Raw genomic sequence first — 24,997 nt, forward strand, 5'->3', positions numbered from 1 at the left:
GAGGGGCCTGGCATTGGCGGGCAAGGGCCACGGAGCCCCCCGCCCCATGGCCGACGACGGGCTGACGAGACGAGACGACGGCCTGACGAGACGAGAGGCCGGGCGGGCGGGCGGCCCCTGAGGCCTAGCAGCCGGTCCTCACGCCAAGGCCGCCGCGCGGGGGCCGATGGGAATCTCCCTCCCATCACCGCCAGGTGAGGGGACCACAGGGGAGGTGCGCGCGCCACCGCGCCTGCGCAGTCCGCCCTCCCCGGAAGTCGGCCGGCAGGGAGGGCCCGGCGCGGGGTAGTAGTACCAATCTGTCAATCAATCGTATTTATTGAGCGCTTACTGTGTGCACAGCACTGGACTAAGCGCTTGGGAAGTCCAAGTTGGCAACATAGAGAGACGGCCCCTACCCAACAGTGGGCTCACAGTCTAGAAGGGGGAGACGGAGAACAAAACCAAACGTACTAACAAAATAAAATAGAATAGATAGGTACAAGTTAAATAAATAACTAGAGTAATAAATATGTACAATCAATCAATCGTATTTATTGAGCGCTTACTGTGTGCAGAGCACTGGACTAAGCACTTGGGAAGTCCAAGTTGGCAACATCTAGAGACGGTCCCTACCCAACAGTGGGCTCACAGTCTAAAAGGGGGAGACAGAGAACCAAACCAAACATACTAACAAAATAAAATAGAATAGATAGGTACAAGTTAAATAAATAACTAGAGTAATAAATATGTACAATCAATCAATCAATCAATCAATCGTATTTATTGAGCGCTTACTGTGTGCAGAGCACTGGACTAAGCACTTGGGAAGTCCAAGTTGGCAACATCTAGAGACGGTCCCTACCCAACAGTGGGCTCACAGTCTAAAAGGGGGAGACAGAGAACCAAACCAAACATACTAACAAAATAAAATCAATCAATCAATCAATCGTATTTATTGAACGCTTACTGTGTGCACAGCACTGGACTGAGCGCTTGGGAAGTCCAAGTTGGCAACACATAGAGACAGTCCCTACCCAAGAGTGGGCTCCCAGTCTGAAAGGGGGAGATGGAGAACAAAACCAAACGTACTAACAAAATAAAATAGAATAGATATGTACAAGTTAAATGGATAAATAACTAGAGTAATAAATATGTACAATCAATCAATCGTATTTATTGAGCGCTTACTGTGTGCAGAGCACTGGACTAAGCGCTTGGGAAGTCCAAGTTGGCAACACATAGAGACAGTCCCTACCCAACAGTGGGCTCACAGTCTAAAAGGGGGAGATGGAGAACAAAACCAAATCAATCAATCAATCGTATTTATTGAGCGCAAATAAATAACTAGCGTAATAAATATGTACAATCAATCAATCAATCATATTTATTGAGCGCTTACTGTGTGCAGAGCACTGGACTAAGCGCTTGGGAAGTCCAAGTTGGCAACATAGACGGTCCCTACCCAACAGTGGACTCACAGTCTAAAAGGGGGAGACGGAGAACAAAACTAAGCATGCTAACAAAGTAAAATAAATAGAATAGATATGCACAAGTAAAATAAATAACTAGAGTAATAAATATGTACAATCAATCAATCGTATTTATTGAGCGCTTACTGTGTGCAGAGCACTGTACTAAGCACTTGGGAAGTACAAGTTGGCAACATAGAGAAACGGTCCCTACCCAACAGTGGACTCACAGTCTAAAAGGGGGAGACGGAGAACAAAACTAAGCATGCTAACAAAGTAAAATAAATAGAATAGATATGCACAAGTAAAATAAATAACTAGAGTAATAAATATGTACAATCAATCAATCGTATTTATTGAGCGCTTACTGTGTGCAGAGCACTGTACTAAGCACTTGGGAAGTACAAGTTGGCAACATAGAGAAACGGTCCCTACCCAACAGTGGGCTCACAGTCTAAAAGGGGGAGACGGAGAACAAAACCAAACATACTAACAAAATAAAATAAATAGAATAGATATGTACAAGTAAAATAAATAAATAACGAGTAATAAATATGTACAATCAATCAATCGTATTTATTGAGCGCTTACTGTGTGCAGAGCACTGTACTAAGCGCTTGGGAAGTTCAAGTTGGCAACATATAAAGACAGTCCCTACCCAACAGTGGGCTCACAGTCTAAAAGGGTGTGACATGAACTGTGTTCAATCTGATTAGCTTGTGTTTACCCCAAGGTGTAATGCAATGGCTGGCAATAGTAAGTGCTTAACAAATACCATTTAAAAAAATAGACTCAGGCCTTGTAGGATAATGCCCTGTTACACGCACACACTTGTAAATGCCTGCAGGTCCGAGTACCAAAAGCCAGTCAAATCCCAGGGCCTGAAGGCAGCTGGTTTGTGGTTGGATAGGCCTTGTGAAGCCTCGTTGGATTGGGTTTTAAACTGGTGCAGTGTGCATTTGATACAGTAGCCCCTTTCCGGGTATTTGAAGGAAAGTATAATTAAAAATCTGTGGTGTGACTCAATGGGCCTGGGAAAAAAAACTGGCTGGGAGTTTCCATGGCGAGAGAGGCTCCCTGCCCTCAGATAACCACAATATCAGATACGGCCAGACTTCAAAGACAGAATAATGAACAAGACAAGTGTCCTTCTGGAACACAGCTGTAGAGGATGCAGCAGATGGGGTGGGAGGCTGGATTTTTACAGACAACCTCCCACCCCTGAAAGTTTTTTGTGGGGAAAACTCATTTCACTGTTTCCTTACCCTGGGCCTCTCATCTGAAAATGACCTTCCAGCAGAGACCAAAGGTTGCCAAACGGACCCTGATTTTAGTGGATTGCTACAGTCTGTTTTCAGGGAATTATCTATTACATATTACCTTTGCCCCTGTCCTCCATAGTTGGGTCAAAGACCAAGGAAGTTAACCCTTTGAAGGCTTTGATTTTTTCAGACCGCATGCCCCCTGTGGACAGGGATCGGGTCTATTAACTTACTAACAAGCGCTTAGTACAGTGCTCTGCACACAGTAAGCGCTCAATAAATACGATTGATGATGATTAACTCTATTGTATTCCAAGCACTTCTTCCAAGCGCTTAGCGCAGTGTGCTGGACAGAGTAGGTGTTCCGTACGTACCTTTAATTGAATGCGTCTTATCGCTGATACCCCAGGAAAAAAAGGATAGAAGAAAGGAATAGAAGGAATCCCAAGTCCTCCGAGAGGCTAAGCCCTCATTTCCCCTACTACCTCTCCCTGCTGGGTCACCCTTGCACTTGGATTCGTACCCTTGATTCACCTCAGCCCCCCAGCACATTTGAACAAATCCGTGATTTATTCATTTATATTGATGTCCGTCTCCCCCTCTATACTGTAAATTACTTTTGGGCAAGGAACGTGCCTACCAAATCTGTTATTTTTGTACTCTCCCAAGTACAATGCGTTACTCACAGTAAGCGCTTCAATAGACACGATTGATTTCCTGATTGATAAGAGAACTTGGCAGTTCTGTCTGGGTTGCGGGGAGGAACCACCTGTCTGTTTTTTTGTTGGAGGAGGTTCGACTTGGGGATGCCCCCCAAAAACAGGAGTGGAAAACTCACCCCATTTCTCCTTGATTTCTAGTTTGGTTCTCCACATTCAACCCTCTCCTGAAAAAGGCCTATTGTTCTGGGCAGCCCCCACGTGCCTGTAGTACTCCGTAGGTGACCCTGTGAAGAAGGAGGAGGAGTGAGTTGTGTCAATGGGGCCTTCATTTGACCTTTAACCCCCGCCCCACCAACGACAGTTGCTGGAGAATGCTGCCCGAGGCTGGAGGGTATCGCTTCCCTTGGGAAGTCAGCTCTGGCCTCATCCCCGAAGGAACCGCAGTAAGAACCTTTGGCAGGTAAGAGGAATGGCGAGCTTTCTCCCGGAAATCTACTCTTCCCGTGCCGGGATTACTGCCTCAGGGGCCTGGAGTTGGGTGGGGGGCACTGGCTAGGAGGGGGCTCAGAGCCAGGGAGATCTGAGCGGGAGAGTGGAGGGCAGTGGGGACCCTGGGTGGGATGGAGCGGGACGCTCTGCCCGCTGCCTTTCAGGTTGCACCACTACGACGTGGTCCGGTCCAGGGTGGTCCTGAGGGCCCAGCGTGGGCCGACCCAGCACAACGTCCTGGTCAGCAGCCGGCTCGTGGAGCCTTTCCGAGCCCAGACGGGGTCGTTGTACATGGTGCTGGGGGAGTTCCTCCACGGAGAAGGTAAGCGGCGTTCGCTCCCCCCACCCTCCTCCTCTCCCTCCTCCGGGCCCATCGGCACTCAGGACCACCTTGGGCGGCCCTTGGAATTAGCCTGTCCCTCCAGAAACGGGGAGCCCGAGAGGCGAGCGAGAGTTGCCGTGGAGACGGAGTCTCCTGGCGGGAATGACCGACGAGGAGTCGAGGCTGATGGCCGTGGCTGGCATGGTGCTGCCGGCACACTCTGGCCGTCGTGTTCCCGCGAGGGCACGGAGCACAACCAGCTAGTGGGCGGGCGGAGAGCGGCCCATGGCCAAGCTTGCTACCATGTCTGGCCCAAGTGACCGCAGCACCGTGCTCACCCTGGGCCGTGGCGCCTTATTAATAAATAATAACGGTGGGATTTGTTCAGGACGCACTCTGTGCCAGGCACTACACTAAGCGCCAGTGTAGAAACAAGATAATCAGGTCGGAGAGGTGAGATAATCAGGTCAATCTAAGGAGGAGGAGAGGGCTGGTGTTGGATCCCTGTTTTACCAGATGATGAAACTGAGGCACAGAGGCGCCAGGGTAGAGACAAGATAATCAGGTCGGAGAGATGAGATAATCACGTCAATCTGAGGGGGCGGAGAGAGCTGGTATTGGATCCCTGTTTTACCAGATGATGAAACTGAGGCACAGAGAAGTGAAGTGATTTGCCCAAGATCACCCAGCAGGCCAGTGGCAGTTCCAGGATTAGGACCCAGGCTCTCCGACTCCTAGGCCTGGGCTCTTTTCACTAGACCACACTGCCTGCTCGCTCGTCCTAACTGGGCCAAGGTAGAGTCAGTTCTCCTGTAACACCTGAGCAGGCAGTGGGGTAATAGCATGTATTGAGCACCCACTGCGTGCCAGGCACTGTACTAAGTGCTTGGGAACAACCAAACGAGCCAGGGACGCGTCTCCTGTCTACAGAGAGACGCAGCGTGAAGCCGCGTGGCTCAGTGGAAAGAGCACAGGCTTTGGAGTCAGAGTTCAGGGGTTCGAATCCCGGCTCCACCACAAGTCTGCTGTGTGACCTTGGGCAAGTCACTTAACTTCTCTGAGCCTCAGTTCCCTCATCTGTAAAAATGGGGATTAAGACTGTGAGCCCCACGTGGGACAACATGACCACACTGTATCCCCCCCAGCGCTTAGAACAGTGCTTTGCACATAGTAAGCGCTTAACAAATGCCATCATTATTATTATTATTATTACAGGGAGTTAATGGGGAAGGCAGACCTAGAAGTAGTTACCGGAAGAGAAATCAAAATAAATAAGTGAGGAACTGCGGATGCCAAAGAGCTGAGGAAAGAGCCGGGATGGGGTGTCAGGAGCCCCTGGACCAGTTTCTTCATCTGTAAAATGGGGAGAAGCTCCCCGCTCTTGCCCCACCTTAACGTGAGCCCCCCAACGGGACAGGGATGCTGTCCGGGCTGATCATCCCACATCCGTCCGGCACCCAGTGTGGAAGTTGGTACGGAGGGCGTCGGGATGGCCCTTGGGGAAGGGTGACGAGGCTCGTCTCTTCCAGACGGGGAGGACCTGGTGCAGGCCCGCGTGCTGACCTGTGTGGAGGGGATGAATCTGCCATTGCTGGAGCGTGCCATCCGGCAGCAGCGGGCTCACCTGCAGGACAGGGGGCAGCCGGGCCCGGAGCCCGGCAGCTCCTGACCCCGTCCCGTGGCAGCGGGCCGGTCAAGGGTGGCAAGGACGATCGTTGGGACCCCTCCTTTCCCCCCGGGATAAGGCGGGGGCGCCTCCCCGGAAACCCCAACAAACTGGACCGAAACAAGATGAGTAGATTAAAACACGGGGTGAGCCTGAAAATAAGTATAGTTTCAGGATCAAATAGTCATATAAATATGTACCGGAAATAAAATATTTTGCATTTGATTTTGTTTTAAAAAGTACTTATAGTAATACTTCAGTTTCAAAGGGTAGCATTTCACATGCATTATAGTGTTATAGTGTGCTCTCCCCAGCACTTAGTACAGTAAGCGCTCAGTAAATATGACTGACTGACATCCTAGACAGCAAGAGGACTCCTCGGGCTAGCAGGCCAGTTGTCGGTTAACCGTACTGGTCTCTCCCAGATGCTTAGAAACGTGCTGTGCGCACAGTAGACGGCAAGCGTCTTGAAGGCAGGGGTCAGGCCTACTGACTGGAATTCTCCCAAGTGCTCAGTTTAGTGCTGTGCGCGCAGTATGCACCCAGCTGTGGCCAGAGGGGTTTGATTCAGCTACCGTTATCATCTCTTGATCTCTCGTTGCTCGACTGAAATGGGCTTGAAACACCCTGTTCAAGTCGAGAGAAGCAACATGGCCTGACAGATAGAGCACAGACTTGGGAGTCAGAAGGTCCTGGGTTCTAATCCCGGCTCCGCCATTTGTCTCCTCTGTGATCTTGGTCAGGTCACTTAACCACTCTGTGCCTCAGTTACCTAATCTGTCAATGTCCCTCCCCCTCGAGAGCCGCCCCCGGGCTTTGCTTACCCTGTAGGGGCTGAGCATCGCTGCCCATTTCCCCGGGTAGTATCCAGGAGCCTGGACGTGTCCCGGGAGGTGGAAGAGGTTGGCACGGGCCCCGCCCGACGGAGTGGTTTACAGGGCAGGTCACGAGCAGTTGGGGCATCTGGTGCCATTGAGAACCGTGTGTCTAGACAGGTGAGGGCCGGGGCCCCTCCTTCAGGGTGGGTGGATCTAGGGGGACCCACTCAGGGCCGGGCTGAGGACCGACCCCTCTCCGGCTACTCTTGCCAACCTGCTTCAGGTGCCCAGCTCCCTGCGGCCCCCCTCCCCATCCCCGCAGCTGCCCCCGGCCTCGTTCCCATGTCTGAGCCCACAATCTGCTCTGCCAGCTGTCCACCCTGACTTGACCTGTAGCCTCCCCGTCCCCAGGCCTGCTCACGGCCTGAGATCCTTCCCACCACCAGCTTCCGACTCTGGCCCCCGCCTGAGCCCTCACTCCTTGAGAGGAAGCCGACGGGGTCCCCGGCACGGCCACCCGGGAGCTCGCGAACCCCCTGACTCCCCCGGGAACCCGGAGATCATGCCCAAGGGGTGACCCGGAGCTCCGGCCTTAGCAGTTGGACCCAGAGACAGACTGGGAGTCTCTATGTCCCCGTCCCACCCTCGCCACCTGCCCTTATCCTCTCACCCCATTCTTTTCCTCCGTGCCCTGCCCCTTGCCCCGGTCCCTCACTACCCCCCGCCCCCCACCCCATTCCCCTCACTGCCTGCCCTCTCTTCCGTGCCCCACCCCCTTTGTCCCCACCTGGCGCCATGGGGGGCAGCAACCTGACCTTCGCCCGCCGCATCTGGGGCCCGCGGCCCTCGCTTCCATTCCTCCACGCTGGCACGCGCTGCAGAGATGCTATGTCCCCCGCCTCTTTCCGGCCCCATCCGTTCCCCCCTTCCCTCCCCTGAGGTCGGGACTGACTCAGTTGCAGTAGGTCATTGTGTTGGTTGTTACGATTGTGATGCTACTGGGTTCGGCTGCCTTGGGAAAAAAGAGGGGTCCTGCCCTTCACTCCCTGGAATCGGGGCATGAGGTGTAGCTGGGCGGGGAGGTGGGCACTGTCCCCTGCAGGCAAGGGAGGCCGGGCAGCCCCGGGCGGGGAGGTGGGCACCGTTCCCTGCAGGCCTGGTGGACCAGATAACCCAGATCGGGCAGTGGGCCCTGGTGGGAGTCAGGGCTGTGGGCACTGTCCTGTTCAGGCCGGAAAGAACCAAACGGGCAGGTTGGGTCCATTGCGAGGACCTTGGTGGCTGTTGCCAGCGAGAGCTCGGAGCCCCCCGTCTCTGCCCCTCAGCCCCTTGCTGTTCTTGGTGGATGAGAACCGTTTAGGGACGGGATTGGGCCCTCTGAGCAGGGCGGGGTGAGGGGGCCACTTACAGCTGGGCGGGTGGGCGGGATCCAAGGGGTGAAGAGGAAAGGGGGGCAACCAATCTTTGGTTCTGACTTTTACAGGAAATATAAGTGGTGGTTCCTGGGCCTTGGAGTGTCTGTGTTTGGAGGGGGAGAGGGGATGGAAAAACTGGGGGGGGAGAGAGAGGCTGCAGCAGGAGGAGCTGTGAGAGTGGAGATTGTGCTGGGGACCCCCCCCCCCCGCATCACGGAGGAGAGCAGGCCGGGGGAGTCCGGCCCCGCCGGAGGCTCGGGCCGGCCCTTGCAGGCTCCCCCTTCCCCTCGGGGGCCAGATCCGCAGCCCGTCGGCCCCTCCTCGCTCCCCAACGCCACGACGACGACGACGGAGGCACGGCTGCGACGCCCCAGCAGCGCAGTTTATTGCACGCGGCGGGGTGACAGCGGCAACTCCCAGGACCTGGGGGAAGGGCGGGGTTGGCGGCAAGCGGGGGTGACGGGGGCCCCTTCCCCGGGACAGGGCAGCCGCGGGCCTCCCGCACGGGGTCCCGGCGGCCCCTCAGAGCGGACGCCGAGACGGGCCGGGGGAGCGGCAGGAGAGGCAGCCCCCCGGGGCGGCCGGGAGGAGCAGGAGGCCGGTCAGCGGGTCCTGGCGGCAGCGGCCCATGGCCTCCTTGTAGCTCAGCCGCTCCTTGGAGACGGGGTCCGTCAGCTCCTTCTCGTAGCCGGACTCGTCCCGCAGGAGCTCGGCCAGCTCGCCGCTGATCATGCCCATCTGCAGGGCCTGCGGGACGGGGATGCGGCCGGCCCGCTTGGGGTCGATGAGGCCGCCGGTCAGGTGCTGGACCCGCAGGTGGGGCAGGGCGCTCTCCCGGGGCATCCAGCCCTTCTGGACGGCCTCGCCCACGGCCAGCCGCTTCTTGGTGACCGGGTCCTCGATGCCCGTGAAGGCCTTCTGGGCGTTGAGCAGCCGCTGGGTGGAGGCGTCGTCCACGAGCCCGCGCTCGATGGCCTTGTGGACCGAGAAGCGCTCCCGGGTCAGGAGGTCCACGATGCCGCCCGTGGCCGCCTGGGCCTCCAGCAGCTTCTGCCCCGTGATGGGGTCCAGGAGTCCCTTGGCCACGGCCGCCCTGATGCCGCACTTGGAGTCGGCGGCCGCGTCGTAGACGCCGGCGATGGGGTAGGTGTCGCCGCCCGGGCCCGGGGAGAGGCAGCGGGGCGGGCGGCCGGCGGGGCCGGGCGAGGCGGGCGGGGAGCCGGCCCCGGCCTCGCCCGACACCAGCAGGGCGAACTCGGCCAGGGGCAGCCGCCCGCCGCGGTAGAGCCGCAGCTCGTCCTCGGTGACCCGGCGGCAGCGCAGGGCCTCCTGGATCGAGTAGCGCCGGCCGCTCTTCTTGTCCAGGAGGACCGAGGCCTCGCCGCCGGGGGCCGAGGCGGTGACCTCCTCCTCCCAGTCGCACTCCAGGGCCCGCAGCTGGGCGTACTGGGCGCGGTCGACGATGCCCCGCCGGTAGGCCTCGCGGGGGGACAGGTCCCCGCCCGTGTCCGGGTCGAGGACGGAGATGGTGGTGGAGAGGTTGGCCTCGCGGGTCTGGGTCTCCTGGGCCAGCTCCTCCCGGTTGACCCTGGCCTGGAGGTCGCGCAGGGTCCGCTCCTTCTCGTAGATCTGGTCCTTCTGGGCCAGGACGGCCGCCTCCAGGCGGGCCAGCTCCTGGGCGCAGCGGGCCTTCCGCTGGCGCTCGCTGTCGCTCTTGCGGTCGGCCCGCCTGGCCTCCTCGCGCAGGTCCCGCACGGCCTGCTGCCTCTGGCGCTCCAGCTCGCGCGCCTCCCGCTGCGCCTGGGCGCGCTCCTGGCCGGCCTGCTGCCTGGCCCTCTGCAGGTCCGCCTCCTCGCGGGCCCAGGTCCGGCCCTGGGCCTCGGCCCGCTCCACGCGCTCCTGGAGCTGGCGCAGGACCCCCTCCCGGCCCTGCCGGGCGGCCCGCTCCCGGCTGAGCTGCTCCCAGACGCGGGCCCGCTCGCCCTCCAGGGCCCGGTCTCGCTCCACCCGGACCACCTCCTTGTAGACGGTCTTCTCCTGGCCCTTCGCCTGCCGCAGGGCCTCGATGCGGCCCTGCAGGCCCAGGCGCTCCCGCCCCAGCTCGGCCCCGCGCTGCTTCTCGGCCTCCAGCTCCCGCCGCAGGGCCCCCAGGGCCCGCTCCAGCTCCGGGTCCCGCTCCAGCTGGACCACCTCCTCGGTGACGACCTTCTCCGGGGCCGCCGGGGCCGGCCGCTCCCGCAGCTCCCGGAGCCGCAGGCCCAGGCGCCGCAGCTCCTTCTCGGCGGCCAGCCGCTTGTCGCGCTCCTCCTGGAAGGTGAGGCGGGCCTCCTCTTCGGCCAGCGCCGCCCGCAGCTGCTGGGCCTCCCGCTCCAGGAGCCGCCGCTGGCCCACCGCCTCATCCAGCCCGCGGCTCAGGCGGCCGTGCTCCTCCTGCAGCTGCGGGTCCCGGCGGGTGACCAGCACCTCCTGCACCACGAGCCGCTCCTCGGGCCGCCGGCGCTCCAGCAGGAGGAGCCGGCTCTGCAGGTCGAAGAGGGCCGCCTCGGCCGCCCGGCGCCTCTGCGCCGCCCCCTGCACCTCCAGGCGCAGCCGCTCGGCCTCCTTCTCCAGCACGGGGTCGCTCTCCTGCCTCACCACCTCCTTGGTGACCGTCTTGGTCTCCACCTTGGAGCGCTCCCGCTTCCACTCGTCCCGCTCGCCGCCCAGCCGGATCAGCTGCTCCTGGGCCCGGCCGTGGGCGTTCACCAGCTCGTTCAGCTGGGCCTTCAGCCGGTCGATCTCCCGCAGCACCTCCGGGCTCTTCTCGTGCCTGACCACCTCCTGGACCACCTCCTGGTACTCCAGCTGGGGCTGCCGGGCCCGCAGGGCGCTCAGCTCCGGCAGGACCCGCTCCACCTCCTTCTCCACGGCGCTCCTCTTGGCCGCCGTCTCCCGCACCTCCCGCTGGAGCCGGGCGATCTCCCGCTCCGTCTCCGGGTCCACGCGGAAGGTCTCGTGGACCCGCTCCTTGACCTCCACCCTGGGCTTCCGCTGCTCCGCCAGGCTGAGCCGGGCCCGCAGGTCCCGCAGCTCCCCGCCCAGGGCCGCGGTGCGGCCCCGCTCCTCGTCCAGCAGGCTCCTCAGCCGGGCCGCCTCCCTCTGCAGCCCGGGGTCCCGCTCCACCTTCTTCACCTCCCTCACCACCACCTTGGGCTCCACGGCCCCGATGAGCTGCTCCAGCTCCCGGATGCGGTCCCGGAGGCGGAGGGCGGCCTCCTCGGCCTCCTGCCGCCGGCGCCCGTCCTCCTCCAGCTGCTGCTGCAGGGCCTGGGCGGCCCTGACCAGCTCCGGGTCCTTCTCCAGCTTGATCACCTCCTTGACCACCACCTTCTCCTGGACGGCGGGGGCCGGCCGCCGCTCCAGGGTCAGCAGCTCCTCCCTGAGCCGCTCGAGCCGGGTCCCGGCCGCGGCGCCCTCCTCCCGGAGCTGCCGGGCCGCGGCGCGGAGCCGGGCGGCCTCGGCCTCCAGCCCGGGGTCCCGCTCCACCTGGGTGACCTCCTTGGTCAGCAGCTGGGGCTGGACGGCCTTCCTCTGGCCCTCCAGCCGGGCCACCTCCCGGGCCGCGGCCTCCAGCTCGGCCTGGACCCTGGCCCGCTCCTCGCCTTCGGCCTCCAGCTGGGCCCTCATCTCGGACAGGCCGCTCTCGAGCCCGGGGTCGCGGTACACCTCCACCACCTCCTTCTCCTCCAGCCTCTCCACGGGCCGCTGGGTCTTCAGCAGCAGCAGCTGGGCCCTCTGCTCCTCCAGCTCCTGCTGCACTCGGGCCACCCGCTGACGCTCCTCCTCCAGCTGCCCCTTCAGCGTCGCCGCTTCCGTGCCCGCCCCGGCCGGGCGCTCTGCCCCCAGGGTCCCCTCAGGGGCCGCCTGCACATCCTCAGTGCTCTCCTTCTGCACCGGGGGCGGGGGGGAGACGAGGACGGGGGCGTTGGGGAGGCCCGGCTCCTCCTCTGGACTCAAGGTGGGCCGGGGGATGATGACGGGACCGGCCGGGACCCCCCGGGAAGTGAGTCGAGGAGGGGTGGGGTGGGGGGAGAGGGAGGTCATTTCTCGGGGTGGGTAGAATTGGGAGCCCTCACAGGGTCCCAAAAGAGAGGCTAAGTTCGGATACAAAGCCTCCGACCTACGGAACTACTGACCCGGGGCCAGGGCAGAGGGGTGGCCCTGGAGCCGAAAAGGCCCGGGCCCGGGCCCATCCATCCCCGTCCGTACCTTCTCTATCACCTTCCGGGCAAATTCCAGCTGGCTGAGCTGCTGCCGGTTCTGGGCTGCCACCTCTGTGAAGCGCTGGACCACAGCCTTTTCCTGAAAGGAGGCAGAGGGAAAAGGGAGGCGCGGGCCCTGGGCTCCGGGCCCCGGACCCAGCCTTCCCTCAGAGAAGCCCCTCGCCCCAGAACCAGGGAGAGCCGGCCCCGTTCTTACCTGGGCTTGGATGCTCTCCTGCAGGGGGCTGACCAAGGGCTTCTTGGGGGCGGGCACGGTCAGGGTGGGGTCCAAGGAGCAGCGGTACTTGTCTGTCTGCAGCTCGTAGTCCTGAGGGGCAGGTATGCTCATTGGGGAAGGGGATAGGGGGCCAGAGTCGGTAGGAGGAGGTTCGTTTGGGGGCGGGAGGGAAAAGGGATGCGGGGAGGGAGAGGACGTACTTGGAGAGCCGCCTGCAGGTCCCGGGAGAGACGGAGTACGTTGTTCCGGTCCCCCTCCTTGTTCTGGATCTCCTGGACCAGCCGCTGCAGGAGGAGAGGCTGGAGTCGGGGCGGACTGGGATGGGGGCTAGAGGAGCCGGGGCAGGGTGGGGAGGGGGCTGCGCCCCCCAGGGCCCGGGCCTCCCCCGGGTCAGGGCAGGCTCCCCTCTCTAGCATCGTGCAGGGAGCCTGGTGATGGATCGGGGCCCAAACCTCAGGGCTCCCCACGGAATGGGGCCGCCGGGTCCAGCGGGCACTTCGACATCACGTGGCCCCCAATCAATCAATCAATCATATTTATTGAGCACTTACTGTATGCAGAGCACTGTACTAAGCACTTGGGAAGTACAAGTTGGCAACATGCTTGTACATGCTGTCCAGGGGACAGCAGAGTCGTTCACCCCTGCCCCGCCCAGGCCCGGCCCCCAGGACCCCCGGGACGGCGGGGAAGGGCAGCGTTAGGGAGGGGGCCGCAGCCGCGCACCTTCTGAGCCTCCAGCTTGTAGTTGACCTGGCTGGGCCCGTCGCTGGGCCGCACGTTGTTGCGGGGCAGGTGGGCCAGCCACGACATCAGGTTCTCGGTGCCATTCTTGAACTGTTGGTAGGTGAGGGAGGCGTCCTGAATGGTCTTCTCCCTGCCAGGAGAAGGGTTAGGGGCACTCGGCCTGGGCTCTCGTCCAGGCCACGGGGGTGGGAGGAGTCTCGGACCGCCTGCCCAGAGAGGACCGAGGGCCAGGCCCGTGGCGGGGTGGGTGCCTTGACCCTGGGATCCCCCTCATCCTCCCCAGTCCCCCGCAGCAGGCGGGAGGCCCAGCTGGGAGCCCGGGGGGTTCCAGGAAGGACGCTGCATGGGTAGCAGGTGGACAGAGGCGGGGGCAGGTGTCACCCCGGAGGGTGAAGAGCCAAGCTTGGGAGCGGCCCCGGGCGACCGACCGGTGGTACCCCTGAACCCCTTCTTCCCCACTGGCCAGGTCTGCCGAGGCCCAGGCCTTCCCTCCTTCCCTCTTTCCTCCCCCGTGGCCGGGCCCGGGGCTCACTGAGTGTCCAGCTGGTCGGCCACGGCGTGGTAGCGGTCAGTGAGGCGCTGCACTCGCTGCCGCTGTCGGGGCAGGTCCTGGCAGAACTCGCGGAAGTTGTTCTGCAGAGCCCCGCAGCCCTGCTCCGTCACCTTCAGCCCCCGGTGCAGGCCCAGCACGCAGGCCTGCCGGGCTTGCAGCTCTCGCCGCTGCCGCTGCAGAGGCCGGAACAGACAGGACAGTCGGCTCCCGCGGGGCTGCCCGGGCCCCTCCCCGAGCCCCCCGCGGCCGGGCGGGAGAGGCTGGTGCCCGGCCTCGACACCCTCCGAGCCGCAGGGACACGATCCCCGGCCCCCCCGGCCGCTCCCGCCGGCCCCCTCACCTGCAACTCCCCGGCCCGGTCCCGCAGTGCCCCGGGGTCGGCGGCCAGAGGTGCCTCCTGGGCCAGGGCAGCTTCAAATGTTTGAATCACCTGGTCCGACTCCTTGATTTGCTGCTCCAGCTCCAGGGAAGCCTTGGCCCTGGTGGGGCAGGGGGTGAAGGGGACGCCGGGGCAAGTTAAAGCCCCCTTGGCCTGACTTCCATGCACCCCTGCTGTGGGCTCCCCCAAGCTCTCCCTCCAGGACTCACTTTTCCCCGTAGAGGGCACACAGCGCCTGCACATCGCTGAACTTGTTCTTGACGTTATTGAGGGCCACGGGCAGCTGCAGGGCGGCGGGGCCGGCCGGCCGAGAGGACAGCAAGGCCTCGCACTCCCGTTGGGCCGCCGCCTTGTCCGTCCCCAGGCCCTGCAGCTGCCGGGCCGTGGCCTGAGGGAGGAGTCGGCTCTGTGATACCGTACTCTCCCAAACGCTTAGTACGGCGCGCTAAGTACCGTACGGTTGATGGAGCCGGAGCAACCGGAGGTGGACACGGGACCCTTGGTCGGCTTCTCTCAGCTCGACGCCCACCACACAGCGACACCGGCCAGGGTGGCCCTTCGGAGGCCAGCCCCCAACCGCCCCGTCCTCCTCTCTGCCCCGTTCTCCCTGTCCCCCTTTTTCCCCAAACAGCCCCACACCCTCCTCCCTGTCCCCCTCCTCCCCACCTCCTGGCCCCGGAGGCGAGCGGTGAGGTCCTCCACGGGAGCGTGGCGGCTCAGTGGGGCTCGTAGCCGGCCCAGGATCTCCTGCTCTGTCCGAGCCAGGTCCTTTTCCAGCCCAGTCAGCCGGGTCAGGAGCTTCTGGGCATGGGGGTCAGCGTGGCCAGAGCCGGCGGCTGGGCCTGGGGGATGGGGGAGTTGGGTGAGTGGGGTCTTTGATGGCAGCCCCTCCCCTGCCTCCCCTGCTCCCGACAGCAAATCCCAGTGGGTCGCAGCAAAATTGGGAAAGGGTTGAGGGAGAAGGTGATGGGAGTGCTGAGGCAGGGGAAGGGGACTCCTTGTTTGGAGGAAGGGGCAGACAATCGATGAGTTTGCCTGGTGCAGAGGGCCCCAGGGAGATGAGGGTCTTTAGCTAAACCAGAGCCTGGGAAGTTACCGTGACTTTTAAGTAGCCTGCTGCCCTCCTTCCCAGCTGCCCCCCGGACCCAGCTGCCCCCTGCAGTCTCTCCTACCCTGCCGGGTGGGCTGGATGGGCTTGGCAGAGCTGGCACTGCCCCTGGCACCTAGGCTGCTCTCCACAGCTGCTTTCTTCTGCTTCAGCGCCTGCAGCTCCGTCTCCAGCCTGGGGGGCAAAGAGCACACTGCGAAACCCCGCAGATGGGGCCCCCGGGGGGCTCAGAGAAGGGGAGGGTATTTAGAGGTGGAGTGGAGCCCCTGGGGCTCAGAGCGAGGGTGGGGGCACACAGGCCCGGTCCAGTAGGACAGAGAGTGTGAGTTTGGTGGGCAGCGCCTCCCCCCCGTCCCCGCACCGGGCCCCCTCCCCACCTGCGGGCCCTGGCCACGGTCTCGGGGTCGGGGCCTGGGATGGAGAAGCAGGCGGCGGGGGCCGGCTTGGACTCTCCGCCAGGGCCCTGCACCAGCCAGGTCTCAGGGTGACTGTTATCCTTCAGGGTGTAGGTTTCTCCCCGCAGTAACTGCACCTGGGGGGAGCAGAGAGAGGGACAGGGGTTCCTGGGCATCGATAGGGGGGCATTCCACGGGAAAGGGTTGGGGGAACGGGGCAGGTGGTGAGACAGAAGACCTGGATTCTCTTCCCGGTTCTGCTACAGGCCTGCTGTGGGACCTGGGGCAAGTCACTAAAGCCTCTCTGGGCCTCAGTTGCCTCATCTTCAGTGTCCATCCATCTTTGACAATGATCCCTCCATTGGGCAGGGACTGTGGTTGGGGTGGGGAATCAGCCACTGGTCCAGCCGGCCTAGGGGCACGGTGTAGCCCATTCCCTCTTAATAATAATAATAATAATAATAATAATAATAATAATAATGGCATTTGTTAAGCGCTTACTATATGCAAAGCATTGTTCTTAGCGCTGGGGGGATACAAGGTGATCAGGTTGTCCCGCGCGGGGCTCACAGTCATCATCCCCATTTTACAGATGAGGTAACTGACGCTCTGAGAAGTTAAGTGACTAGCCCAAGGTCACATAACAGACATGTGGCTAGTCTCTTGCCCAGACTAGCAGGGAGGGCCACAACTAGTCTCGGCCCGGGGGCGGCCCTTACATCCCCAGCATCCCAGTCGCAGATGGCGTCCACGCGGAGGGGCTGGGAGGGCGGGGTCCGGCGCAGGGGTAAGGGGGCGATGGCCTGGCATCGCCGCTGCAGGTCCTGCACCGTCTTCTCAGCCATGATCAACTGCTTCTCTTCACTCTGCGGGGAGGCAGGGGGTGTATTGGACTGGGGAAGGGGAGGAGGGGCTCTGCAGCTCCGGGAAGGGGAGAGGAGAAGGCACTGCAGTGGCTCAATTCTCCCATTCGGACCCCTGGGGAGCTTTTCTAATTCCCACCAATGCATTCTTTCCCAGCGCTCAGTACACAGCTCTGCACCCAGGGTGTGCTTAATAAATACCAGTAGTACTACTACTACTGCGCCCAGGGCAGAGGGCCACCCTCCAATGGAGTCTAACGTGGAGGCGAAAGCAGGGACAAGCACTGCTCCCCCTCCGTCACTTTGCCCACATCTCCTTTTCCCCTCTAGACTGTAAACTGATTGTGGGTAGGAGTCGTGTCTATCTACTCCACTGTATCGTACTGTCCCAAGACCTTAGTAGAATGCTCTGCACATAGTAAGCGCTCAATAAACCCCGTTGATTTATACCCCGCATCCCCGGTAAGCTGCCGGTCCTGGCCCGGCCCCTCAGGACTCAGAGGCTGTATCGCCCCGGGGGTCGGGGGTCCGGCCGAGGCTGGGCTGCAGGGAAGTCTGTCATCCCGGTTCCCGGGCGAGACTGGGATGGGATGGAGAGGGTCGCGAGGGATGTGGCTCCGTGCGTGGGCATGGCGTGGCCCTCACCTCCAATGGCTGGAGCAGATCGGACGGAGGCCCCGAGGTCCCGCGGCCGTCTGGGCTGAGCTTTGTGTCCAGGTCGGAGCTCAGCTTCCTCAGGGCCTGGTCCGCCAAATCCGCATCATCCTGGAACTGAGCCGGGGCAGAGCCCTGGGGGTCAGTCCTGTCAAGTGCTCCCCACCCCCCACCCCTACCGTGCTCCCCGCAGCCGGGAGGGGGGCCTTCAAGCCCCACACCTCCCAGGGCCGGGCCCCCTCACCCTGCGATAGTCCTCCACGCGCTGCAGCTGGCTCTCCTGGCAGATGCACAGGTTCAGGAAGTTCTGCCACTCGGTCTTCAGGGCCTCCTGGTGAACCTGGGGCCGACGGGAAGCCGCCAACCGCTCAGCGAGCGGCTCGTGCGGCCTACGTCCGGCGCTCCCTTTCCGTCCCCCAGGCCGAACACCTCCGTCCTCAGCGCTGGGCCCGGGGCAGACACCTCCCACCTCCTGCCCCCCGGGGCTGGGGTTCCGCCCCTACCTGGATGGGCCCCACGGCGGGGTGGTTCAGCTCGATCATGCGTTCCCCATCATCCTCCAGCTGGTTCACACACTGCTCCTGTGCCAGCAGCTCGTGGCTCTTGAAGTGCTAGGGTACAGGCGAGATGAGGGGGGTAGTCACCCAAAGCCAGGGGGAGCAGGCAAGGGCCAGGGACCACCCAGACCCGACCCACCCCCGTCCTGCCCACCCCGGCCCACCCTGTCTGCGGCGGGCAAGGGGGTCCTGACCTCATACTCCCTCCGCAAGCCGGCGGGGTCAGCCATCTGGTCGCTCCAATCCTGCTGCAGGATGCGGCGCTGCTGGTCCGCCAGCGCGGTGAGCTGTCGGGTGCAGCCCTGCAGGTGGGTGTAGAGGCTGCCCAGGCTCTGCCCGCGCCAGGAGACCGCTTTCTGGGCAGGGACGTCGGAGCAGGGAGACAGAGGGAAGGGAATCGGGAAAGACACAGTCAGGGCCCAAGCCTCGCCCCAATTCCATCCCTTTCTGCCCTGCCCATGCTCCCCAGTTCATTCCCTGGGGGAACCCTCTTCAAGTTCTCCCCCCACCCCCCTCACCAACTCCCACCTCCCTCAGGGTCATTCCAGCTGGGGTCCCCCCACACTCAGGGCCCAAGGCAGGGGGTGGGCTCACCAGCAGGTCCCGATACTGATTCTTGATAGTTGCCGCATCCTGTCTCCCGGGCAGGTGAGGGGACAAAGGGGAAGGGTGAGGGGTGGAGAGGGGGGATCCGGGGCTCTGCCCCCTGGGGATGGGCCCCTGAAGCCTGTCAATCCCCCTGCCCTCCCTCCCAGCCAGCCCCACTCCCCTCAGGCAGGACCCTGGCCCAGATCACTCTTGCCCACGAGGCTCCTATTCACAGGTCTGGCCTGGCACAGCCTTTGCGCCTAGGCTGTTTCCCAGAGGAGGCTGGTGCTCAGCAGCCCTGCAGCTCAGAGGGGAGGTGGCTCTGAGGAAGGGACCACCAGTGTGGGGAGGACAGAGACTGGCACAGTGTGTGTATGGAGCCGTGCCTCTCCCTGTTACAGTCCCCCTGCCCCAGAAAGGGATTGAATCCTCCTGGAGCCTCCCTGGGATGTCCACCCTGCCCACCCATGCCCAGACTGGAGGGACTCACTGGGCCACTCAGGTTGAGCAGGGTCTGCCCGTAGGCCTCGATCTCCTTTTGCAGGATATTGTGCTCGGCGATCTGCTGCTCCAGCTCCGGCATGCCTGGCCCAAACTGCCCCGCGCACACCTGTTTCTGGAGTCCAAGCGGCAAGGGGTTGGCGGGGGTGGGCACAGAGAACAGGGGATGGGGTGGGGCGAGGGCACAGACCCGACGCCCAGCTCCCGCACCTCAGGCAGGTGGGCGTGAGATTTGGCGGGGCCAAACGCTGATAGTCTCACCGGGAGAAGAAGGAGTGAACTTTGAGGTCAGATGCAGCCCTCACCAGCCCTCTTGGGCACTGGCCTGCTGGGACATACCCTGGGTTCCAGGCCCTGGCAGAGGCTGAGCAGGTGTCAGTTGTCAAATGTTCTCAGTCCCCACGGGGTTTAGGCCAGTCCGGGGATTTCTGAGTCCGGGGAAGGGAGACCCAAGGGGGCTTGGGGGGGCTAAGGTGGGCAGGTCCACCCTTACCTGCTTCTGCTCCAGCAGCCGGGACCAGTCCACCTTGGTCCCCACGCCGGGCGGTAGCACCACCTTCTCATACAGGGCTCGGTAGTCGGCACACTCTTGCGTCACCCGTTCATGCAGCTGCTTGATGCTGCCGGGAAGGAGCCAGCGGAGGGGTCAGTGTCTGGTCCGGACAGCCCCCAAGGAGGGTCCCAGCCCTAGGGCCCCTCCCACGCCCCCTCCGCTCACTCCTTCTCTATCTCCGCTGCCTGGGGGTGCTTCATCCGCTTGGCCTTGTCCACGTCCAGGAACAGATCTTTAAGCAACATCTCCGCCTCCTTCAGGTCCCGGCCTGTCTCCTGCTGGTACTGCAGAGCCTGGCATTGCTCGCTGCTCACTCTATCCTATGGGCACAGGTGGAGGATGCTGCCTGAGTGCCCGAGCTAGGGCCTTCCTCCTTCCCCCTCCCCAGCTGTGCCCAAGGGGGACTGCCAACCACCCCTTCGCCCTCCCCAGAAGGGCTAGGAAGTTGCCGGACCCTCGGCCTCTGACCCTCAGACCCCCAGGAGGGCTATGGGGGAGGCAGAGGGTGGGCTGCAGGGACCCCCTGGCCGGGCCTCACCAACTGCAGCCTCTTCTGGGACTCCAGGATATCTCTCTCCACCTGGTCGGCGTTGGCCTGCATCCGGGAGATGAGCAGGGCCAGCTCCTGGGTGGAGGCCCTAGGGAAAGCCCAGAGACACATGGGGGTGGTCTGGTCATTATGGTGGTTATGACTAATTGTGGTATTTATTAATAATGATGGTATTTTTCGAGGCCAAGCCCCATGCTTAGTGCTAGGGTGGGTAACAAGAGCATTCATTCATTCAATCGTATTTATTGAGCACTTACTGTGTGCAAAGCACTGTACTAAGAGCTTGGGATGTACAAGTCGGGAACATAAAAAGAACAGCACACTGGACCACGTCCCTGGGGTTCACAATCCAGGTGGGAGGGCGAAGAGGAGAGACTGTGAGTCTAGACTGTGAGTCCTCTTCTAATAATAATAATAATAATAATAATAATGGCATTTATTAAGCACTTACTATGTGCAAAGCACTTCTCTAAGTGCTGGGGAGGTTACAAGGCAATCATTTTGTCCCACGTGGGGCTCACAGTCTTCATCCCCCTTTTACAGATGAGGTAACTGAGGCCCAGAGAAGTGAAGTGACTTGCCCAAAGTCACACAGCTGGCAATTGGCGGAGCCGGGATTTGAACCCATGACCTCTGACTCCAAAGCCCGGGCTCTTTCCACGGAGCCACGCTGCTTCTCTAACCCAGCGCTTAACAAAGGCTCGGTGGGTAGAACCCGCTGTTGGATAGGGACCGTCCTTATATGTTGCCAACTTGTACTTCCCAAGTGCTTAGTCCAGTGCTCTGCACACAGTAAGCGCTCAATAAATACGATTGAATGAATGAATGAGGAGGGAGAGAGGAAGACACTGAGGTCAGGAGAGGTTATGTGACTTGTCTAAGGTCACACAGCAGGTTGGGGCAGAACCAGAGCCTACAGACTCCGAGATCTGGGCTCTTTCTCCTGGGTCATATTGCCTCTCAGGAAATCAATCAATCAATCGTATTTACTGAGCGCTTACTGTGTGCAGAGCACTGTACTAAGCGCTTGGGATGTACAAGTTGGCAACATATAGAGACAGTCCCTACCCAACAGTGGGCTCACAGTCTAGAAGTGGGGAGCGGGAATGCCCGGGGAGGGGTCCTCCTCACCACCCCCTGCCCAGTGGTCTCCCAAGTGCCACACAACTCAGCTCTCCTACATACCTCCTCGTGCCACCCCCACCCCACCACCGGGGCGGATGGAGAGAGGGCAGAGGGGGGACAGGGAGTCCAGGCAGGCCTGCGGCGGTTTGGCCGCCCAGCCCAGCCCCTCTCCCAGGGGGAATGCAGCCCGTTGGGTCCCGCCCAGATTCCTGCTCTCCTCGGGGAAGGAGGGGGAGAGAAGGGGAGAGTGAGTCACGGCTCCCCACCCTGCCCCACCGTGCGGGCTGCCCACACCAGGCGCCCGGCTGGCGGCTCCCCGGGACTGGGCACCGGGACTCCTGGGGGCCCGAGGCTACGGCAGGGCTCCCTTGCCCTCCTGCCCGGGGTGGGCAAGGTGGCCAGAGCCCTCTCCCCTCCAACCCCCTTCCCTCACCATCCTGTCATTTGGAGCAAATTGGACCAACGGACTGACCAGCCCCTCACCCTCACCCCTAACTCCGCACCCCTCCAACTTCTCACCCCGCCTCTCTCTGCATCCCACCCCCTGCCCTGGGCCCATCTGGGCTCTTTGAAGAGACTGTGAGCCCCCTGTTGGGTAGGGACCGTCTCTATATGTTGCCAACTTGTAATAATAATGATGGCATTTTTTAAGCGCTTACTATGTGCAGAGCACTGTTCTAAGCGCTGGGGAGGTTACAAGGTGATCAGGTTGTCCCATGGGGGGCTCACAGTCTTCACCCCCATTTTACAGATGAGGTAACTGAGGCCCAGAGAAGTGAAGTGACTTGCCCAAAGTCACACAACTGACAATTGGCGGAGCCGGGATTTGAACCCATGACCCCTGACTCCAAAGCCCGGGCTCTTTCCACAAGTGTTTAGTACAGTGCTCTGCACACAGTAAGTGCCCAATAAATACGATTGAATGAATGAATGAATGAATCCCCACTCCACCCCAGCAGAGGACAGGAAACCCCAGCTCAGAGCCCCTCTCCCCCCAAAGGGTTTATCTGGGACCTCTCTCTCTCTCTTTCACACACACCCCTACACACCCACATGAAAGGCGCACAGGGGATGGACCCATTTTACCCCACCCCCGGCCCCAGCTCCCCTGATCCCTATCTCCCAAGTACCCCTCCCCTTAACTGATCTGAGGATGATTGGGTCAGTGTCTCCCCAAGATATCTGGCAGATTAACAGGGGCCCAGGGTGGAGCCCAGCCCCAGCCCAGAGGGAGCAGATTAAGCAAGGGGTTGGGGTCCAGATGATCTCCCTCCCGCTGGAACCCCAACAGCAGGCCGGGTTCAGGACAGAGTATGGGCCGGCTGGTTGGAAACTGGGACCTCCAGCCCTCCACGCTCCCACCCTCCCGGTTTCCCTATGGCTGACAGGGAGGCCCTCTGAGGCAGGGCCTCTCGTAATAATCATAATAATGTTGGTATTTGTTAAGCGCTTACTATGTGCCAAGCACTGTTCTAAGCACTGGGGAGGTTACAAGGTGATCAGGTTGTCCCACGGGGGGCTCACAGTCTTAATCCCCATTTTACAGATGAGGCGACCGAGGCACAGAGAAGTGAAGTGACTTGCCCAGTCGCACAGCTGACAAGCGGCAGAGCCGGGATGAAGGACTTTTAGACTGTGAGTCCACTGTTGGGTAGGGACTGTCTCTATATGTTGCCAATTTGTACTTCCCAAGCGCTTAGTACAGTGCTCTGCACATAGTAAGCGCTCAATAAATACGATTGATGAAGGAAGAGGGCCCATAGGGAAAGGCCCTGACCCACCTTGAACTCCAAACAGCCAATGGGCCGGATCGGGCCAAGAAGAGTCACCCCACATCAAGAGACAAATGCCAGGCCTGGGCCGCATCCCTGTCTCTTGCCCCAGTCCCAGGGCCCTACTCCTCTGCCCAGAAACTCGGACTCCCAGCCCTGGCCCATGGTGGAGAGGAGGGGTGGGGGTCTGCTCATTCCCACCCGATTCAGGGATGGGCCCAGGGTGAGAGTCTGCCCTCCACACTCCCCCACCCTGGCACTGACAGCAGCCCCAGGGTGCCCCGTCACCCATGCCACTTGTGCCCAGGAGGGTTCAGCAGGGGTGGCAGCGGCAGTGGTGGTCTGGGCCTGCCTCTCTCTGCCTGGACCCCAAGAGTTGCCCCTGCAGCCAGCTCTGGGGAAGGGCCCTTGCCCTCAGCCCCGGTTGGGCTGGGGAGAAGGCCGAGCTGAGAGTGCCATGGCACCTGCCCCACCTCACTCCCTCCAAGGTCCCTCCAGGGCACTGCTCCTCCCTGAGCTCTGGGAATCAATCCCAACCTGCAGGCCAGTGCTGCAACCTCCAAGAAGGTCAGATCGGACATCTAGGACCCCCCTTTCTGCAACCTCCAGTCTTTCCCCCTTCTCCCTCTCAGCACCACCTTTCCAGGGGCTTTAAATCCTCGCATGGGACCAGGAGGAGGGAAAGCGGGCGGTGGGTTCCGGGCTGGGGGGTTGGCAGTTCCCTGATCCCTCCCTGCCTTATGCCCCCTGGCACCCCACTGTACCCTTGGCCCATCGCCCTGGGGGGCAGGCTGGCACTCGTTGACCAGGGTACGGTCCCTCTGGCACTTCCGAGACCCCCGAGGCGGAGAGACACAGCACCGCCTGGCAACCCAGGGCCGTGGGGGGTAGAGGGGAGCTCCTTGCCCACCCTGAGCCCAAGGCCCCGGCAGCCCCGCGGGGTTCCGCTCACCTGCTGTGCTTGCTGGGGGAGCCCTTCGGGGAGCCCTTGGGAGACCCCTTGGCCGGGGAGCCTTTGCTCAGGCCCTTGAACATGACGGCGGCGGCGGCGTTGGCAGGAAGGGCAGGTGGGAGGGATGGAAGGAAGGCAGGAGGGCCGGGCGGGTGGACACGGGTGGACAGGCAGGCTCGCTCCCCTGGCTCCCGCTGTGTGAATCCCCAGCAGACTGGGCACACTCCGAGCGGCGCTGGAGGCCCGGGAAGCCCAGTTTCTGGGAGGCCCCTCCTCCCCCTCCTCTTCCCACCCCCCCAAGGTGAGCTGAGCGAGCAGCCCTGGGCGACACACCCACACTCACACTCACACACACACCTCTCTCACACTCACACAACCAGTTTGGGAGGGAGGCGCGGAGGGTGTGGCGGTGGCGACTGAGGCCGGTCCCACCCAGCTTCTGACACCCCCCCCCCCCCGCCCCGCTTTTCCATCCCCGTGGCTCAGTGGAAAGAACCCGGGCCGGTCATGGGTTCTAATCCAGACTCTGCCACTTGTCAGCTGTGTGACTTGGGGCAAGTCACTTCACTTCCTCTGTGCCTCAGTTCCCTCATCTGGAAAATGGGGATGAAGACTGTGAGCCCCACGTGGGCCAACCTGATGACCTTGTATCTCCCCCAGTGCTTAGAACAGTGCTTGGCACCTCATAGGCGCTTAACAAATACTATCATAATAATAATAGTAATAATGGTGGTAGTTGTTAAGCGCTTACTATGTGCAAAGCACTGTGCTAAGCGCTGGGGGGGCTACAAGGTGATCAGGTTGTCCCACTTGGGGCTCACAGTCTTAATCCCCATTTTACAGATGAGGTAACAGGCACAGAGAAGTTAAGTGACTTGATTATCTACACCTGAGCAGACCCCCAGGTAGAGCCCCACATCCTCCCGAGGATGGGTGGATCCTCTCAGAGATTCGCGGCAGAAGTGGAGCGAGCAGACGGAAAGAGGGACCCCGAAAGTGCGTGTGGGTGGGAAGGAGCCTCCGGACCCACGGAGGAGAAACCGGCCCACCCAAAGATACACAAAACGCACAATTACCCGGATACACACACGATGCACGGCCAGGCCTCTCCGGCCACAGCTCGGCCTCGGTTCCTGCGT

The 24,997-nt window shown here is 61.5% G+C and overlaps 2 protein-coding genes across 3 annotated transcripts; one reads left to right on the forward strand and one right to left on the reverse strand.

Moving 5' to 3' along the window:
- The first annotated feature begins 6 nt into the window (after positions 1–6).
- Positions 7–6,077, forward strand: TEN1 (TEN1 subunit of CST complex). Of its 2 annotated transcripts, none has more exons than XM_038742116.1 (4): positions 7–194; positions 3,737–3,835; positions 4,029–4,186; positions 5,716–6,077. In XM_038742116.1, exons 2-4 carry the CDS (start codon positions 3,747–3,749, stop codon positions 5,853–5,855), a joined length of 387 nt encoding a protein of 128 aa, XP_038598044.1. In that variant the 5' UTR covers positions 7–194; positions 3,737–3,746; the 3' UTR covers positions 5,856–6,077. The 2 variants fall into 2 exon arrangements, with proteins under 2 accessions (XP_038598044.1, XP_038598043.1); XM_038742115.1 differs by having other exon boundaries at positions 13–194; positions 3,574–3,835.
- Positions 6,078–8,513: 2,436 nt separating this feature from the next.
- EVPL (envoplakin) lies at positions 8,514–23,958 on the reverse strand. The gene is made up of 22 exons (XM_038742045.1): positions 23,859–23,958; positions 19,998–20,097; positions 19,625–19,779; positions 19,400–19,526; positions 18,896–19,021; positions 18,412–18,450; positions 18,012–18,173; positions 17,764–17,871; positions 17,505–17,600; positions 17,252–17,377; positions 16,463–16,609; positions 15,726–15,880; positions 15,413–15,522; positions 14,907–15,133; positions 14,450–14,628; positions 14,202–14,340; positions 13,841–14,034; positions 13,288–13,438; positions 12,765–12,848; positions 12,544–12,654; positions 12,334–12,426; positions 8,514–12,012 (listed from the first exon to the last, which is right to left on the reverse strand). Exons 1-22 carry the CDS (start codon positions 23,939–23,941, stop codon positions 8,608–8,610), a joined length of 6,117 nt encoding a protein of 2,038 aa, XP_038597973.1. The 5' UTR covers positions 23,942–23,958; the 3' UTR covers positions 8,514–8,607.
- Positions 23,959–24,997: the final 1,039 nt, after the last annotated feature.

This window comes from Tachyglossus aculeatus, unplaced genomic scaffold, assembly GCF_015852505.1.
Source record: "Tachyglossus aculeatus isolate mTacAcu1 unplaced genomic scaffold, mTacAcu1.pri SUPER_34, whole genome shotgun sequence".
In the NCBI taxonomy this organism is placed as follows: Eukaryota; Metazoa; Chordata; class Mammalia; order Monotremata; family Tachyglossidae; genus Tachyglossus; species Tachyglossus aculeatus.